This window comes from Populus alba, chromosome 11 (genome assembly GCF_005239225.2).
Source record: "Populus alba chromosome 11, ASM523922v2, whole genome shotgun sequence".
Classification (NCBI taxonomy): domain Eukaryota; kingdom Viridiplantae; phylum Streptophyta; class Magnoliopsida; order Malpighiales; family Salicaceae; genus Populus; species Populus alba.
Window position 1 is genome coordinate 6,688,344 of NC_133294.1, and position 18,731 is coordinate 6,707,074.

Below are 18,731 nucleotides of genomic sequence, written 5' to 3' on the forward strand. Positions count from 1 at the left end.
TGTGGTGCAAGTTGGATAACTAATTCGAGTGATGATAAGTCCACATCATGATTGATTTTCTCATTTAGAGAAGGTGCAATATCTCGAGCATCTAAGAAACATATATGCATCTCACATTCTACCATGAAATCAAATTTTATTTCTATAGTTGTTGCATGTAAAGAAGCAGGATGTCTAAGAAATATGTTGTTAGATATTAGATTGTGGCCATAACCTATATCATCTATTTCTTTATACTGTAATAGTGAAGTAACTATGTTTTAAGCTTATAGTAACACTCACAATGGTAAGTCAAGACATTAAAGCACCTGATATAGATATATTCAAGAGTTGATTACAAATGGGGTAATCATCATTGCCTATGTAAAGTTCGTGGATAATTTAGCGGATCTACTCACAAAGAAGACTATTTAGAGACATGGTAATAAAAACAACTAGTTGAATGGGGTTAAAACTCATTATTAAAGATACTAGTAATAGGAATCCAACTTCAGATTAGTAAGAAGCTCATCTCTAAGTTTAATGGGTAATAACTAATTACTATTTAGTATCTGTTGGACACTGATGATTAATTTTGAATCTTATTCTGATAGTATTCAATGTGTTTTATTACGTAAAAGAGGATGAGCGTAGGCTCTCAATGAAATTTAAAGTTTGTGTTTAATGTGACACATACATGTATAATTCCACCTATATTAATCTAGAAGTAGAGTTGCTTTTAATGAGATATAGGGTTTTCTCTTGTAAATATTCATGAAAATAAGATTTTAGCATATGGTCATAATGGTGCTAAATAGTTATAAATCTTTTTAAGAGTTTGGATAATATTGTGTGTGTAGTATATTTCATTTTACAACAAAAGTTTTGGTTTAATATGCGGACACCAGTAACTTTAGTAGGATTCAAGTTTTAATACTAATTAAAGGTTTAAATTGCAAAATATCTTCTTATAAGCATAATTATATCAAGTGACAAGACATTCATTACAAACTAGTGAATATTTGTTGGTGTAGTTTATAAATGAAAAAGAAAAAGAAAAATATGTATATCCTACATTGAAATGAAACACTCCCTCCTAAGTGTTTATAAGGTTAGGTTTCTATTATGTAGTAAATTAAATGAAATCTATGGTGGATGACTTATCCTAGTAGACCTTCTAATGCTATTATATTGATATTTACAATATCAAAACAAGACACTTGGAACTTAATATATTGGTGAGATTAATTTATTTTTTTGAATTTATTCCTTTAATTTTTATAATTAATTTTGACATTTATGACTGATGTAATAAAATTGAATAGCAACTATTTAGTGTAATTTAAAAAATAATTGTTTCATTAACAATCATATAGTTTCATTAATAGTCATAATATTAATAGACATAATATTTTATTATAATGTTTTAAGTCTAATAAATTTGTTATTACACAGAGAACACACATATAAAAAATATTATTTTTTTACTTTGTCTTCTCTTTTTATTCTTTTAGAGGTGTAAAGGGCTTAGTTATATTCTAGAGGTGTTGTCTATATGTGGGACAAATAAACACCTCAAAAACAGTGTTTTCACACCTTTAAACCAACTCTTTATTATTTTCAATTTAAACAATTTATATAAAAGCAGCTCCTCACGAAAGATGACAACAATCATCATCCTTCCTTCGATCGAATCGAACTAGCAACAAAACCAAGAGTATATGAAATCAAAGAAAAACCCAAAAACAAATTAAGTATACTCATTTAACATTAACAAAAAAAAGAGAATAAAATGTTGGAAAATTAACTCTTTTTTTTTTTTTGCAATATCAAGACAAAACAACAGCAAAAAAAGGAGTTATTATAAAAAGTAAAGTAGATTCAATTGGGTGAGATCTAATGAAATCACCTATTTTGAAATCAAGACAGAAAAGAGAAGGAACTATTACAAAGAGATGAGGCATGACTTTGAGAAAGGAAAGCTTAATGTTCTTGCTTGTTTTTTTTTTTTAAGGAAAGTAATGGCTGATTTGGTTTTGATTTTGCATTTTTGTAGAAATATGTAGAAATAACACTCCAGTGAAAAAAAAAGGAATTTTAGCTATTATTTTGGTTATCCTATTTGAGTTGTTAAAATAGAAGATGATGAGCCAACCCTTGTTTTGACTTCAACATTAAAGGAGAAGTTAATTAAAAGAGTCAAATTAGTAATATGATTTTTTTTTGGTAACTTGAGGTGTTCGAATTAGCTCACATATACCACGACTAATCCCCGAACCCATTGAACATCCTACAAGCCCAGTAGACAGGTAAGGCACCGTAGGGGTAACAGGCGTGCACGTTAAGGCTTGAATTCAGGATGCAGAGACAAGAAAACCCTTGCCAGGACTGTTGGGCTACAAGTCTCGGTGCAATAATATAATTTTTGGAATAGTATAAATGTAGCATCTTCAAGGCATGCACTCCAATGGAAAAAAATCATTTAAAAAAATCAATTGTATTTTAATATATTTGATATTAATTCAACTATTTATTAATAGTAATTAACTAATATAACTCCAATTAAAATCTTTCTTTTGCATACAAATATATTAAATAAATTTTCAACTTTTTTTACCAACATACAAAAATAGATGTCCAACTTAAAGATACATGTTATTTTGGCTCTTCAATATAAACTCTACTGTTTTAGTTATAAAACTAAGGAATAAAAGCAAAGAAAAATTGTCTTTTCCTTGTAACTTTTCATTTAGTTATTCCACTGAAAATGCCCTTAGCATTAGAAATGACATAAAATAAAATTAAAAAATTATTAATTTAATATACTTTTTATTAAAATATTTTTAAAATTTCCTTAAAGATATTATCAAATTCATAGTTTTGAAATCCGATCTGGTGGGTTGGTCAAGGACCCGATCGGTCCAGGGCTAGAACTAGGTCGGATTGAAGAAAAACAAAGGAAGGAAAAACCCGGTGTGACCCGGTTGGTTGACTTAATGACTCGATCAAAAATTTAGTTGCAACCTGTTGATTTTTTTTACTAAAACAATATTATTTTGATTTTAAAACAAATTTAATTTAGATAATTCAGTCAAAACTCAATGATAAGTTAAAACTCGAAACCCGAATCTTCGAATTACCAGTGTTTGAAAAACTATAATCAAAACATACATTAAAGGGCTTCTCCAACCTAACCACAACAACCTCGTAAGCTGCCTGGCAAGATGCCAGAGGCAAACAAATTAATTGAAGGTTTTTAGAGAAATAACTCAATAAGTACTTGCTATACTAGATTTCCTCTCCTTGAACTGGCCAACTCTGTAGTCCATAATAAATAAATGAAGTTCCAAATTTGAAACTCATCAACCACACAAAAATCTTGCTATGGATTTTTATGCGGGGTCAAAAAAATTGTGTCACCATCTTCAATATCCTATCCACCTGTTAAACTTCACCAACCTTCTAGACTATTATAGTGCCCCCTTCTCCCTCCATTCAGAAAGCTCCCATCCTTAAATTTCCACACTATGAATTCCTTGGGCTTCAACTTCACCGATGGCAACCCTCTCCACCTCTTCACATTTTTCTCTATCTCCATGCACTATCAAAAATAAGAACATTAAAAGCAACCCATGCAGCGGCATCTCATATTCTTTAACCACGAACCGCCTTGCCCAAAACACACACCTTTGCTTTTCTGTATGCTCTAAAAACAAACCAGGAGAGCCCCTTAAATTTACCATCAGAAATGAGCAAGAAACTGAAGCCAAAAGGCACTCATTTCGTAAAAGACACTCATTTGGACGAAGAACCAGCCTCTCATTCTCTCTTGTTACAAAAGAAAATCATTTGAAGCCTGTTATGTCCTCTGCTAAAGATGAGGGAGAAAGTGAGCAGACTTCTTCATCTTCAGTCGCAGTGATTACTGACAAGACCGAAAGTGAAACAAAAGAGAGTCCAGAAGTGGAATTGAGCAAAGAAAGTGATCGATTGGATAAGGAAAAAGAGAAACAACAAGAGATGGACTGGAAGACGGATGAAGAGTTCAAGAAGGTCATGGGAAATCCTTCCATAGAGGCAGCAATAAAGCTGGAGAAGAAAAGGGCTGATAGAAAGCTTAAGGAACTTGATAGGGAAAGCAGTGATAACCCAATTGTGGGGTTGTTTAATAGATTGGTTCGTGACAGTTTGACTAGGGAAAAAGAGAGGTTGGAGAAGGCTGAGGAGGTTTTTAGGGCTCTTGATCTTAATAAGGTAATTCTGTTTATTTATTGTTGATCTCAGGTGATGGTACTGTCTTTTGGTTCTTAATTTGATTGTTGAAGTTGGTTTTTGGACAAATTTCTATCCTTAATCCATATAACGTTATTGTAATTGATGAAACACTTTTAAGTTAATGAAGTGATTAGAACAAATCTTACCGCTAATAGGAGTTGCTACTGCTGACTATATATGTGCTGATCAGTTAGATTGTCTCAAATTATATAGTTCAAATTGACCTTAAATTTTGTATTGGTGTCAAAAAGCAAGCCGATAGATGAGATAATAGCTTCCAGCTTCTATATTTCTTGAAAAGTTTGATCATCGATTAGGAGGCTTCTTATTAAACATGTCAAGATTTTTCTAACATGCATTTATTCTGTTGACATTTACATGGCAGTTAAAGAGCTGTTTCGGGTTTGACACCTTTTTTGCTACTGATGTTCGAAGATTTGGTGATGGGGGGATTTTTATTGGGAATTTGAGGAAACCCATTGAAGAGGTCATTCCTAAACTGGAGAAAAAGCTATCTGAAGCAGCAGGGCGGGAGGTAGTTGTGTGGTTCATGGAGGAAAAGAACGATGACATAACAAAACAGGTACTGATAAATGAGCTAATTTCAGCACTGGTAGGTCTTCAATTGAGTTTAACGAATAGTGCACGACTGATTTCACAAGTCCCTCTTTTTGGAACGCTTAAGCAATGTTATAGTCTACACCAGAGCTATGCTTGACTTAATGATTTACTAATGTCTATTAATTAGAAATAAGTAATTGCTTAGTTCAGCAATTTGCTGGTTCATCTTGACTCTTCACCTCATCTAAACTATAGCAAATTGAGCATGCCACAACTTTATGAGGGACATATTTGGATTTCAAGACCCTAGCCCCAAGCTTTATTTTGATGGTTAGATATGAGCATCAACCAACCATGAACCAACAGACTGGGCAAGACATTGCCAAAGTAGTCTGAGCCGTATAGCTAAAGGCATTACTTTACTGGTCTAGGATCTTCCACTGAATCCAGTCAGTGGTAAAGATTCATGAAGTTGGTTTCTTACTTGATCCCCCTTTCTACACCATAATCAAGTGCTTTCCAGGGTCTAAAACACTCCATGGATGTCTTTTGAAAATAGTCATATTCCTACAATGTTTATGAATTAATGTTCTCTCTAGCAATCAGAGACTAACATTGTTACTGTTGCTGTTAACTTCCTTTTACTTACAATTCATTGTTCTTCAAGGCTTGTGTGGTGCAACCCAAGTCAGAGATGGATCTCGAGTTTGAATCAATTAAGCTGAGCACACCTTGGGGCTATATCAGCGCTATAGTCTTATGTGTGGCCACTTTTGGGACGATAGCTTTGATGAGTGGCTTCTTCCTGAAGCCAAATGCAACTTTTGATGACTATATTGCTGATGTTGCTCCTCTTTTTGGTGGCTTCCTCACTATTTTGGGAGTTTCTGAGGTATGTTTCCATCTAATCTGGAGTCTTCTGCAGTTCAATTGCAACTTTCTGTTGAACGTAAACAGTTGCATGAAAGATATTTTCATTATTCTGGCAGATAGCCACAAGAGTAACAGCAGCTCATTATGATGTCAAACTCAGCCCATCATTTCTTGTTCCATCCAATTGGACTGGATGCTTGGGAGTGATGAACAATTATGAATCCCTGCTTCCAAATAGGAAGGCCCTTTTTGATATTCCAGTGGCAAGAACAGCAAGTGCATATTTGACATCTCTAGTGCTGGCGATTGCTGCTTTCGTGACTGATGGTAGCTTCAATGGAGGTGACAATGCACTGTAAGCTTTCTATATTTCCCTTCTGAGAGAGCCAGAGAAGTAAGTATTCAGTTGTAGAAAAAATACTGAAGAATTATGTCTTATGCAACATTTCCTTTCAGCTAAATCTAAAGAGTTCCAAAATATTCTCTTACGACCCCATATCTCCTTTTACTATGTTTTTTGTAATTTCACTTCAAATTTGATTATGAAATCACCATAATGTGGTGATGATAAGCTATAGAGAATTTAGCTGGTATGTCACTCTTTGATTTGATAGGTTGCTTGTGTCCCATGGTGATACATTGTCAACGTAATCTATGAATTTCATCAATGTCAGATTTGTTTAGACTAACATAAACCATTTGCTTGCAGGTATATAAGGCCACAATTCTTCTACAACAACCCTTTGCTTTCTTTCATCCAGTTTGTCGTCGGACCTTATACAGATGACCTTGGGAATGTATTGCCTTATGCAGTGGAGGGTGTGGGGGTTCCTGTTGATCCCCTTGCTTTTGCTGGACTTTTAGGTGAGTTCCTTGAATTATATCTAGATTTGTTTGTATATTCTAAATGGATATTAGATTAGGCAATTATGTTCAGCAGAGAGGACTGAGGTGGTAGATGCGTAGTGCATTTTTGTTCGTCTCTCACATTTTGGCAAATTAAGTATGAGCATAAACATGAAAAACGTTGAGCATAGGCATGAAGATCATGATACTTTCTGGAAAGGTCCCCGTAAAAAAAAAGAACTGTATGTTTATCCAAGTCATAACAACCTTATGTTTCTGCAGGAATGGTGGTGACTTCTTTGAACTTGTTGCCCTGTGGAAGACTTGAAGGAGGCCGCATAGCTCAAGCTATGTATGGGAGAAATACAGCAACTTTGCTGTCTTTTGCAACATCCCTTTTACTTGGTATTGGTGGTCTAAGTGGCAGTGTCCTTTGTTTGGCTTGGGGATTGTTTGCAACATTTTTCCGGGGTGGAGAAGAAATACCTGCTAAAGATGAGATCACCCCTTTGGGAGATGACAGGCTTGCTTGGGGCGTTGTTCTCGGTCTTATCTGTTTCCTCACACTTTTCCCCAACGGCGGAGGAACATTCTCCAGCCCATTCCTCAGTGACCCTTTTTTCAGGGGTGATATGTGAAAGGTTACCTGTATGACTCTATATATTACTCAAAATGTTTGAAAAAATTGCTTATATCTTCTTTACATGCTCCAAGTAGATTATATATCTTCTTCACATACTTCAAGTAGACTGATGTTGTACAGTGTTATTTTTATTTATACAGGATTAACTCGGGATCGGGCAACTTACTAGGTTGACAAGTGAATCAGCCAAGAAATTAGCCGACAAAACTTGGTGTTGATCTGGTCGAGTTTTGAGCGGATCTAATATAACTAGGCCAAAACCCTACCGGGTCAACTATGAGATTTAAAGGGAAAAAAAAGTAGTTAAGAAAAGCAATGTTTTATTTATTGAATAATACAATAATCCCGAACTCCTTCCCTTCATCCCAAGGCTTAGAGATCTTTGACTTGCATGCAAATCTTACAAGTTAAGGTTATACAATGTGCGTGGTACGCAACTGTTGCTTCTGCTTGTTGTGGATGATATCATGTCTTTTGATGCTCTTTGGTCTCAATTTCAGCCCAAACTATAAAGGGTACTGCCCAAGATTTTTTTTTTAGCATCTGGATGCCTGTGTTTGAGCTTCCCTGAACATGCAATCTCATCTAGAAATTTGATCTGTCACTAATGGAGCCACTGTCACTAATGGAGCCACAACCTAGATGGGTTGTCCAGCCAGGTTTGAATAATTCACAATCCCATGGCGGCACGTTCGTGGGTTGGTCGGCTGGATGTAGGTGAGGTGCTCGAAGAATGACTATTACATTAGTGTGCTCGAAGAATGACTATTACATTAGTTTGCTCGGCAACGGATCAAAATTTATTTTTAAATAAAAAAAATATTAAGAGTAGCAAGAATATTTTAATAATATTATTAAGCCTAAACAAGTGGGTTAATTTTTAAACTTTCACTCAACTCTTTACTAGATCCAAGATACGTGATTGCCAGACCTAGGTGCCTTATTACCAAATCCACGATACATGGGTCTGACAATCATGCCAGACCTAGGTGCATGGGTGTGGCAATTATGCAATGCATGAATCTAGCAACCATGTCAAACCCACATCTCAGTCTGGCGTGGTTGCCAAATCCAAGCGCGGATTTGACATTGTTGCCACACTCAGGTGTGGGTGTAACATTTTTTTGGGCCTGGCCTAACATGGGTCAACCTGAAAAAATTAATATTTTTTTTAGATTTTAATATTTCATATGAAAAAAATTAAGAAAGAATCTATAACATTAGCAACATGCATGCAGATACGAATTTGACAGCGTAGACATTAGTAGCCTACACGCAGATGTTAATTCAACAACACGTAACAGCTTGTGCGAGTTATGGGTTCGACTTGACACGATCTGAAACTTGGATGAAAGACTATCTAAGGCAGGCGAAAGACACATCAACAACATGGACAACAAGGATGGGCAGTTACGCAAGTGGTTATGGGCGGTTACACCATGATTGTTAGTGGAGGAAGTTATCCAAGAACATGGGAGATGTGCTGGAAGACATGGAGGCATGGCTAGAAATGCTCTTAACCCATTAAGATAATGTGGGAAAACTACCTACTACTTGTTAGATAATGGAGTCACTATGTTCATGGGTGAGATAGTGTCCCATTACCTACTTAAATGTAGGAATGAAAGTTGTGCCATGTAAATGCTTGTCTATAAATAGTGACAATGAGAATGTTATTTGGACAAATCGAAGGACTGATTTGTTGAAGCTATCGTTGAGATAATTTGTGAAATTGGTGGCTAAACTTTGTATGCCTAGAGCTATGGAAGCAATCCGAGAAATATTGACTCAACTAGAAGAATTGATAGGGCCAATTTCAAGGATGAAGAACAACACTCTATCAATAACAAGTTGAGGGAAGCCATTGAAAGTGTTGAACGGGTTAAAAGCTTGTGTATTAGTCTTGCGGCAGAAACAAGTGATAGGTTGGAAGTTGCGAAGGAAGCAGTTGCCATCTTGAAAAAGGTTGTGGCAAACACTTCTGTTGGGACAGGTATTTCTAAGCTTAAGGTTCTAAAACTGAAACCATTTGATGAGGTACGGAGTTCCAAAGAGTTAGAGAACTTTTTTTTGGGACATGAAACAGTACTTCAGTGTGGCTAAGATCAATTTGAATGAGCAAGTGAACATCGCAATGATGTATCTCACAAAAGATGCTAAGTTATGTTGGCAAACCAGGTCCAAAGAGGATTTTAATGCTGGACAACCAAAAGTTAAGACAAGGGAGATTCTGAAACGGGAGTTCAAAGAACAATTTCTTCCCAACAACATGTTTTGGATTACGAGGAAGACTTAAAGAAGTTGAGGCAAGATGGGTCGATGATGGAATATATGAAGAAATTTAGTTCTTTAATCCTTGATATTGATAATATGTTCGAGGAGGACAAGTTGTACAAATTTCTTTCAAGACTTCAACCATGGGTGCAAATGGAATTGCGAAGGCAAAAGGTTTTAGACTTGTCATTTGTTATTGCCAATGCTGACGAGTCAGTTGATTTTAGGCCAAATGACAGCGATGAGAATGCTGAAAATTCATCAAGGAAATGGACGAAAAAAGAAGAATAAGAAGAAATTTGGTGGGGGGAAACCTAAACAAGCTGCTGGTATTGGAAAGTCAAAAGGGAAGGCCAATGGTAAGGGTTCAAAATCAAATTTACAATGCTTCATTTACAAGAGAAATCATTTTGTAAGGGAATGCCCTCTGAAAGCACAACTTGGTGTTGTTTCCGTGGAGAAGGATGGAAAGGAATGACATATGTAAATCCTATACATGTGCTTAGCACTAAGTATGAGAGTCAGTGATGAGGAGCCAATTTAGTCGAAAAGGATTTGGGTGTTGCCAAACTGCCTTAGGTGAGGCAGAATTGGAATTCTGGAACTTTGACAATGGACAGATCATGGTGGTGGAAACAGAGTTGATTGTTGTACAATGAACAAGTAATATTTAAATTTTATGCTTGCAGGTTTGGCATGTAGAATGGTTGGAGAATTAGATGTTTGTTTGGGAGTTCATGTGGTTTTTCAAAGTGATTTTGTGTGAGTGTATTTTATGAAGATGGATGGATACCTAAGATGCTTGTGATTGGTGTCTAAACTTCATGAAAACATGCTTGCAAGTATAATGTTTGGAATTTGTGGAAAACTAATAAGCCAAAATAGAATTGTGTCACAACTTGGCTTTGAAACAAGTTGGCGAAGATTCGTTGGGTTGAATTGTTGTTGAATGTGAGTAAAGCTAAAGGTTTTGTAGGGAGAAACATGGATTGTGATAAGGAACAAATATGATGCAAGAATACTTCAAATCTATCTGATGAGGGCATCAGGTTCTTTTGGTGGGGGTGGTTTATAACATTATCAAATGTGCATGAGTTGCACACTTTGACAGGCTATCCAAAACAGTGTTTTGGGTGCTGGCAACCATGCCAATAGTGGGAAAAATTAGCAACGCAGATTTGTGTAGCTGTAGGTTCCTTAGGGAAAATGGGCAGTGCAGATTGTTTGATAAACATGGGTTGGACATTAGACTATCTAGGCTAGGCATGTAAATTTATCAGGAGGGTAAGCTAATAAAAGCAAGGGTTATCACGAATATTGGCAGCCTGCACGCAAATGTGAATTTGACAACGCGTAACAGTTTGTGCAAGTTATGGATTAAACTTGGCATGATCTGAAACTTGGACGAAGGACTATCCAAGGCAAGCGAGAGACATATCAACAACATGGACAACAAGGATGGGCAGCTACGCAAGTGGTTACGCCATGATTGTTAGTGGAGGAAGTTATCCAAGAACATGGAAGATGTGCTGGAAAACATGGGGGCATAGCTGGAAATGCTCTCAACCTACTAATACTAAGATCATGGTGGATCATGGGGGAAAACTACCCACTACTTGTTAGATAATAGGGTCACTATGTTCATGGGTGAGATAGTGTCCCACTACTTCCTTAAATGTAGGAATGGACATCTTAAAAGAACAATTATGCACTTTAGTTGTCAAGAGAAAGAGAGAGAGAGAGAGAAAATAAAAAAATGCAAACAATCGATCACCAGCAGCAATCCAACCATTATTTGTCTATACGTGCCACATCATGAGAAAGAGGGCATGACTGCGCATCCAGTTAGATAGAGAATGGCTAGATTTGGTCATCTGGAAGCGTCATACGCGCCTCCTTAATAATGTGTGCGCCACCTATTTGTTGGGGAATGAGGAACACACGCCAACAACTTTTTAATTAAAAAATAACAAATACATCGTGAAAACACTAAAACACCCTCATGATCCTTATAATTACATAAAATACCCATGTAAAAATACCAAAATACCCCTAAAGGAAAGCTTATTTTTGTATTTTCTAAGGCTAAAAGTGTTATTTGACTGTACTTAGAAATTAGAAAAACCTTAACATTCTTGTGGAAGAAAGGCAAAAAAAATATTTATCCGCTTGTGAAAAGATAAGAAATTAAAAGTGAAATGACTATTACAATCTACAGTAAAACATCTCTTGATCTATAGTGATTTTTCCATACCTTTTAGCTTTTGTTATAATTTTTGGTTTATGAATTTTGGTTATGTAAACAAAATAATTTATTTTGAGTTTAATTGGAAATGCTAGTGTTGGAGACTTTGGGTTTTTTTATTTTCATATCTTAAATTTTAGAGACCTTTTGGATTATGAATTTGGTTTTTTTTTTTTTTAATGAGATTTAGTGTGCAAAATTCATTTATATTGGATTTTGATGGAGGTCACTATTTTTGTGGTGGCTGTAAAGTTGGTTTTATTTTTATTTTATTTATGTGAACGTTCTTGAGAAAATGAGGTGAAGTGTGGGAGAGAAAGTAACTTCTATTGAAGAGAAAGATGAGATATAAAAGTTGTATAGAGTGTGGTTTAATTTTTTTTTTTTTTTAAATTAATTTTTTAAATATTTTTGAATTTTTTTAATGTGCTGCTATTAAAATATAAATTTTTTTTAAAAAAATATTATTTTAATATATTTCTAAATAAAAAAACATTTTAAAGAGTCTCAAACACCTTGAGTTTCAAAAAAATTGGTTATTAGAGTTTGCTCGATATGTAATGTTTTAACATACAAAGAAAGTAATAATGTTAATGCACTTGACATGCTACTACAAAGTTTTAGGTAAAAAAATTTTTAAAAAAATAATTAAAAGCACGATAGATGTGTGAACGAGTTATAAAAGCCGAACTACAATTACATATCCATGGCTTAGCAAGCCTAGTTTCTTAAGCTCACACTAAAGCATAAAGTTGAAAAAAAAACTTAAAGGACAAAATTATAAAAAGCCAAAGTATTTCACTACTCATTTTTATAGTGAAATGCCAAGGTCTTTTAGCAAACATTAGGGATCAAACTGTTAAAAATGAAGGCATTTCAGAGTTCATTGCTATAATAAAATACCAAAGTCTTTTAGTATATGTTAATAATAATTAATAAATATGTGGAGCAAATTCAATCCTTGCATTTTAACCAAAATCGTAACTTAGTGCCCTTATTTTTGTAACCAAAAATGCAATTTATTGACTTTTTTTATCGTATAATGCTATTAGTTGACTATCAAATATTCAATATGCCTTTAGATCCCTATCTTGTCTATTTTTTTTGTCACCAACATAATTTTACAGTGTTGTCCATGTACAAAAAAATAGTATCATAAATAAAAATCATTTTAAATAAAGATATTTTTTCCAAAATAAAATTGTACACACAAGCTTTTTTGACATGTCTTTATAGTAAAAATAAAAAATAATTATAGGTGAAAAAAATAAATAAAATTTTTATATATCATATAATTAAATAAATCAAGAACCATGTGGGTTAATAAATGAAAACAAAATCATAAAAGACAACTAAAAATAAAACAGAAAAAATCAAGAGATGGTTGTACATCAAGATATTTAATATCGTAAGATAAGATATTTACGTGGTTGTGTTTGTTAAATTTGCTAATTAATTTTTTTTTATTCAATCAAGCGACAATAGAAATAAACATACACATTAAATTGCATGAATAAAATAAAATAAATATTAAGTAAAGCCATACATATCAAAAATATTATTTAAAAATAAATATTTATCCACGTTACAACTATAATATAGTTTTTTCCCCTTAAAAATCATAAAATAACTAAGTCTATAAGAGAGGTTTCGAAACCAAGTGCTAAGCAAAAGAAAAAAACACAAAGCTAACCTTGGCTATACAATTAAACTCTCCTCTGAACACTAGTGCCTCGTTTGTTTGGTGGAAAGTGATTTTTTTAATTTTTTTGTATTTGTTTATCATTAGAAATATTGATCAAAGGAAAATATTTTCTAGCATATTTTTAAAACCCAACCCGGTGGTCAACCCGGTACTGTGATTAGGTCACAGATTAGATGGGTTGACCTAGGTCAACCCGGGTCAACCCAAAAATTAGAATTTAAAAGTCAATCTTTCTTTTCTCTTGCTAAAATTAATTAATGAAATATAAGCTAAGTCATGTCATTAGTTTTTAAGGCAACATGACAGTTTTCTACAATAAAGTCCTAAAATTAGAAAATAAAAGCCAAGGTATGACTTATATTGCTGGGTGGTGATTACTAACCCTAGTTAGTTTAGCATCCTGAAAAACAAGATTCATGTGTTTCTTTATGGTCCACAATTACTGCTTAAGTTTTCCCTGCCCCTCATACATCCTTTTTTATTCCTGGAAAAATAGGTTGTATCTCGTTTATGGCCTGCACAAAATTGTTGCATTTGCTTTATTCTATGTCATGATGTCCCATTATTAGACTTATGGCTTCTTTCCAGATCGAGATTGCTTCGTCTTCACCGTTTGTTTGTGGTCTCAGAGATCACAATCAACATGAACAATGTAATAGAGAGAGTAAAAGAAAGAAGGAGAGTCATGAGGAGATGGAGGAAGTATTATCTACTCTGCTCCCAGATCTGAACTGGTATGGGTTGTCTTGAAGTCTTTTGCTCCTCTGCTCTTTTTCACGAATCGCAACTTATAGTGATATAGCTTTGAACTTTAAAGATTGAAGAGATGGGTTTTATGCAAAGAATTTCTCTAATGGTTTTTTTTTCTCTCTCATTTTTTGTTGTTCAATGGTTAATATAGCATATGCAAAGCATGGAATGACATCTACATCTGTTGGTACTTCTACAAAGTTGCAATGAAAAAGCATGAAAAAAAAGCTGGGTCTCAGCCGGGTTTACTCAGGTCGATCGGGTCTCGGGTTTCGCCAGGCCAACTCTCAAGCAGGTTTTTGTTTAAACCTGGACCAGGTTTCAAAACTATGCTTTTCAGTCAAAGAAAAAATTGACTTTATTTCCAAGAAAGTGTTTTCCTTTTATTTTGGATGGAAAACACTTTTCAAAAGTTGTGAAAAATTTATAAATATTATATTATTTGCTGATTATAACAAATTTGATCCTCAAACTTTTGATTACTATATATTTTGTTTTGAATTTTTTTTTTAATTTCACCCCTTAGAATTTGATTTAAATTGATTTTTATATTAACTTTGATCCTTATTTTTATAATTGTTATTTGCTTTTCTCTTATTATTTTTTATTTTAAATTTTTTATCTATCAAATTTGATCATCATTCTTTTGACTGTCACTTATTTTATTTGAAATAATTTATGAAATTGTAATTATTATTATTTTAATTTTATCATCTTTCAATTTTTTTATCTGTTAGATTTGATCTCTAATATTTTGATTGTTATTTATTTTATTTGAGATAATTTATGAAATTAGATTTTTTCTTTTTAATTTGTAAAATTTGTTCCTCATTATTTTAATAAACTTGAAAAAAAATATTAATAAGTTATTTTTTAACTTATTTTTCATGACATAACCAAACACTAGAAAATATTTTCAACTTATTTTTTATGACACTACAAAATATTAAAACATAATTTATTTTCAGGAATTTATTTTCTAAAAAATTCACTTTTTAAATATAAAATTACTTTCGAACAAATAAATATGGCCTAAAAAAACTTCTCTTGAGAACTAGCTACAATTAAAAATGAACCAGCTACACTTAAAAAAACTTAACAATAAAAAATATTTTATTGTAAAAAACAAAACTACACTACAAACAAGTAAAATCAACTCAGGGCTCATTTGTCTACACTATAAAAATACAAAAAACATAAAAATAACGTTTTTAGTTTAAAAATTAAAACAAACAGCACTTAAAAGATTTAAAATATTTATAAAACTATATATTTTTTATATCATGGGTCGCAACATTAATTAATTCTTTTCTTTATATATATATATATATATATATGAAAAGACAACTAATAAATTTTAATTAATATTCATTAATATAATCAAACAATGAAAAATAATAAACGGAAGCTTTCTAACATTTTATTATTTTTTACACTATATTTTTCATATAAATTATTTTCCACGTTTTACATGAATTAACCTTCAAACCATGATTTTGAGCAAAAACAGTCCCTTCTGTTAAAAAGAAAAGAATAAAAAAACATCAACAATTAGAGCCAAAAAAAAAGAAGTTACAGGGAACTGCCACGCGGCATCTATTCGGAGCAGTTGCTGCCTTGCTGGAACAATCCCTTCGCTTTTATCGCCACTTGACTGTAATCTCAATCCTCTGGACCGAGCCGTCATGGACTCAGAGTCACTGATACCTTTCTTGTCTCTCTCTGCAACCAACTCTTTCAAACATCCATCCATGCCTTGTAGCTGAAAGAATATGTCTAAGCATTAACTCACAGCTATGTCATTTACTGTCACTCACACCTCATCTCCCTCTCCTTTCTCTCCAAAAACACACCAAAACCCTCGCACTTTCCCTTCTCATCCAAAACTTATTCTCCATTTTCACTCTTCTAGATCACCTAATTCTCTTCTTCAAGCTTCAAGAAGAACCTCCAATTTAGATGATCCTCGAAATTGGAGCAGGTCGATCAACTCCGATTTCGCCGATGATCACGAGGACGACGGTGATGATGATGAAGCAGAGGAGGAGGATAGGAGTTTGGATCTGCTAGTTAGGTTTATTTCAAATGTGTTCAAGAAGGTATCGAAACGTGCTAGAAAGGCCGTCCGATCGGTATTGCCTGTTCCTATATCTACTAAATTGGTAATCGATGTTAACCGGTCATGTTCTTGAATTAGTTGATGAAAATGAAGGGGAGTTTTTTTTTTTTAATTATTATTGGATTAATTTGCGCGTTTTGTGGATTTTTTAGGTGGAGTTTTCGGTGAATGGAGTTTTATTGCTGGCGTTTTTGTGGGTTCTGAAAGCTTTCCTTGAGGTAATTCTAGTAATTTTAGATTATTTACTATTATTATTTTTTAATTTATCAATGTTACTTGTTGGCGTGGTTTTCAATTCCAATTGGTATAATCGCTGATTTTAAGTTCTAATTAATGCCATATTTGCACAACTCATCAAATATCTGACCTGATATTTGATTTGGAGCATGCCTTTGTTATTAACTTTAGAGCAACCAAATGCTTATTGAAAACATTATAACGGTGAACTTCAGTTGTTGTTGTCCTGTCAGAATCTATCATTAGTTTCTTATGCTATTAAGTACAGTATTTGCTCCAGTGTGTGTTTAGAGTAAGCTTTGTAGAATCTAATGTGGAGATTTAAGTGCAATGATGAAGCTGAATATATGCTGAATGTGAGTAGGAAACATGGAGGGATACCTTGGAGTCAAGAGTATTCTTCTTGTAGGATTGGGTAGTTGGAGTCAACCATTCATGGAGTAAAATGCCTAGATTAACTGGCTCAACGATCACAAGGGGCAGATCATGGATTTTATCTCCTATGCATCACAACAAAAGGGACAAAAGGGAGAGATAGCAATGCATAAGGTTTTTAGAAAAAGTTATTTGTTTTTTCAGTTATTTTATTTTTTTCCTATTAAGCTTTAGGAAATTAAATATTTTGCTCAATAATTTTATTTTTCCTAGTTTTTTTGGTACTTTTATTGGTTTTCCTTTATTTCCAGGTTTCCTAGTTTGTTTAGGTGTTAGCTTTTGGGTTTATTTAAGGACTTGTCTCTTAAAGAGGTAGACTACTTGAAAAGACATTCAGTAATAAGATTATAAATTAGGATTTTGTGTGACAATTCTATTTGGTTTCAATTCTGTCTTTCCAGCTTGCTGTCTTTTTTTTGTGTTTCTGTCCGTGTCAGATAGCCAAAGTCATTGACCCAAGTGTTGCCAGAATCATGCTCAAAAGGCACATATCCACCCAATAATGTTGGTTATAACATCCTTTGGATATTAATGATAAACGATCTTTCAGTTTGAGCTCCGAGTAGAATGATTCAATTGTTCGTTATTCTACTTAAGCGAGCATGTCCTTTGCAGTTGTGTATGTACTGGATATATTTATTCCCAAAATCATTGAAAATGAATTAGTTGAATTGTTGAAATTGCCCAATATTTATAGTTCTTGGTGTTTCTCTCACTCCACGCCATTGGATGTTTGCTGTTCTATTTCCTGATAATGCACGCCCTTCTGTCATATAGTTGCTCATGTTGGTGCAACTTCTTGAGCTAATCTGAACCAAGCTTGAGGTTTTGAAAGTTTGAATTGTGAAGGAACCAAGAGTTTCTACCATCATTATTGAATTATGCTTTAAAATGAGTCTAGATGATTAATCAAGCAAGGTACCACAATTAATGGCTTGGGTTAATATTGAGTATGGTCAGTTAGACTTAACCAGTCCAGCCTTGAGTTCATGTACACGCAAATATTTCTGTAAGTAAACTGTGTCATAATATTCTGTGATAGATACAGCAGTGCTGATTTGTGAGCCTTGTGGGCATTTATTTCCAAGTTCTAGTTGTGGATGATTGCAGCTCCCCTGCCTTCGTCCCCGAAACAATCGGTAGTCTCTGAAAATGCAACCATGCTGGTTGGAATCATTGAATTGGACTTTATAAAATTTAAGATGGATTAGTGCCTGGATAGTTGTTATATCATGTTATTCACCTCTCTGTATTGGTGTTTGAAATGCAGGTGGTTTGCACCCTTGGAAGCATGGTGTTTGTAAGTATCTTACTTATACGAGGTATATGGTCTGGGGTAACCTATTTGCAAGAAAGGCGTAATCTTAGAATAAATGAACTTGATGATGACCATCGTGCATGGACTGGCACACAGCCAGCAGCTTAATTTTTTGTTCTTAGAGTTGGAAATGCACTTGTATTTTTCCCATTCATCAAGAATAAAAGCATCCTTGTAATCGAACTTCCCAAATCAAGGACGATGAAAAGCTTTCATCTGAAGGTTTCAGACATCAAAATAACCATTGCTGCAGTGGAAATAATCTACTCTAGTGAGGACGGCGTCCTCCATATAGACCCAGAATCCAGATCAGTGTATCCGTGTAGATACTGGTAGAGCACTAGAAAACAACTAAAGAAAGAGATTGAATATGAATGTAAGGGGCAATGACCCCTTTTATATGTTCACAATGTAAACGCTAGCATGTTCTGATTAATATAATGATAAAATATTAGACTTGTTGATTAGGTA

General features: G+C 33.9%; 2 protein-coding genes across 4 annotated transcripts; both read left to right on the forward strand.

The window, feature by feature from the left end:
- The first annotated feature begins 3,420 nt into the window (after window positions 1-3,420).
- LOC118051838 (probable zinc metallopeptidase EGY3, chloroplastic) lies at window positions 3,421-7,624 on the forward strand. Of its 2 annotated transcripts, none has more exons than XM_035062581.2 (7): window positions 3,421-4,233; window positions 4,640-4,837; window positions 5,483-5,707; window positions 5,805-6,043; window positions 6,398-6,552; window positions 6,817-7,182; window positions 7,318-7,624. In XM_035062581.2, the coding sequence occupies exons 1-6, from the start codon at window positions 3,535-3,537 to the stop codon at window positions 7,170-7,172; spliced, it is 1,872 nt and encodes a 623-aa protein (XP_034918472.1). In that variant the 5' UTR covers window positions 3,421-3,534; the 3' UTR covers window positions 7,173-7,182; window positions 7,318-7,624. The 2 variants fall into 2 exon arrangements, with proteins under 2 accessions (XP_034918472.1, XP_034918471.1); XM_035062580.2 differs by having other exon boundaries at window positions 6,817-7,175.
- An 8,162-nt stretch (window positions 7,625-15,786) lies between these two features.
- On the forward strand, window positions 15,787-18,731 carry LOC118051855 (uncharacterized). 2 transcript variants are annotated; one of them, XM_035062597.2, is made up of 3 exons: window positions 15,787-16,283; window positions 16,423-16,488; window positions 18,213-18,731. In XM_035062597.2, exons 1-3 carry the CDS (start codon window positions 15,948-15,950, stop codon window positions 18,366-18,368), a joined length of 558 nt encoding a protein of 185 aa, XP_034918488.1. In that variant the 5' UTR covers window positions 15,787-15,947; the 3' UTR covers window positions 18,369-18,731. The 2 variants fall into 2 exon arrangements, with proteins under 2 accessions (XP_034918488.1, XP_034918487.1); XM_035062596.2 differs by having other exon boundaries at window positions 15,793-16,313.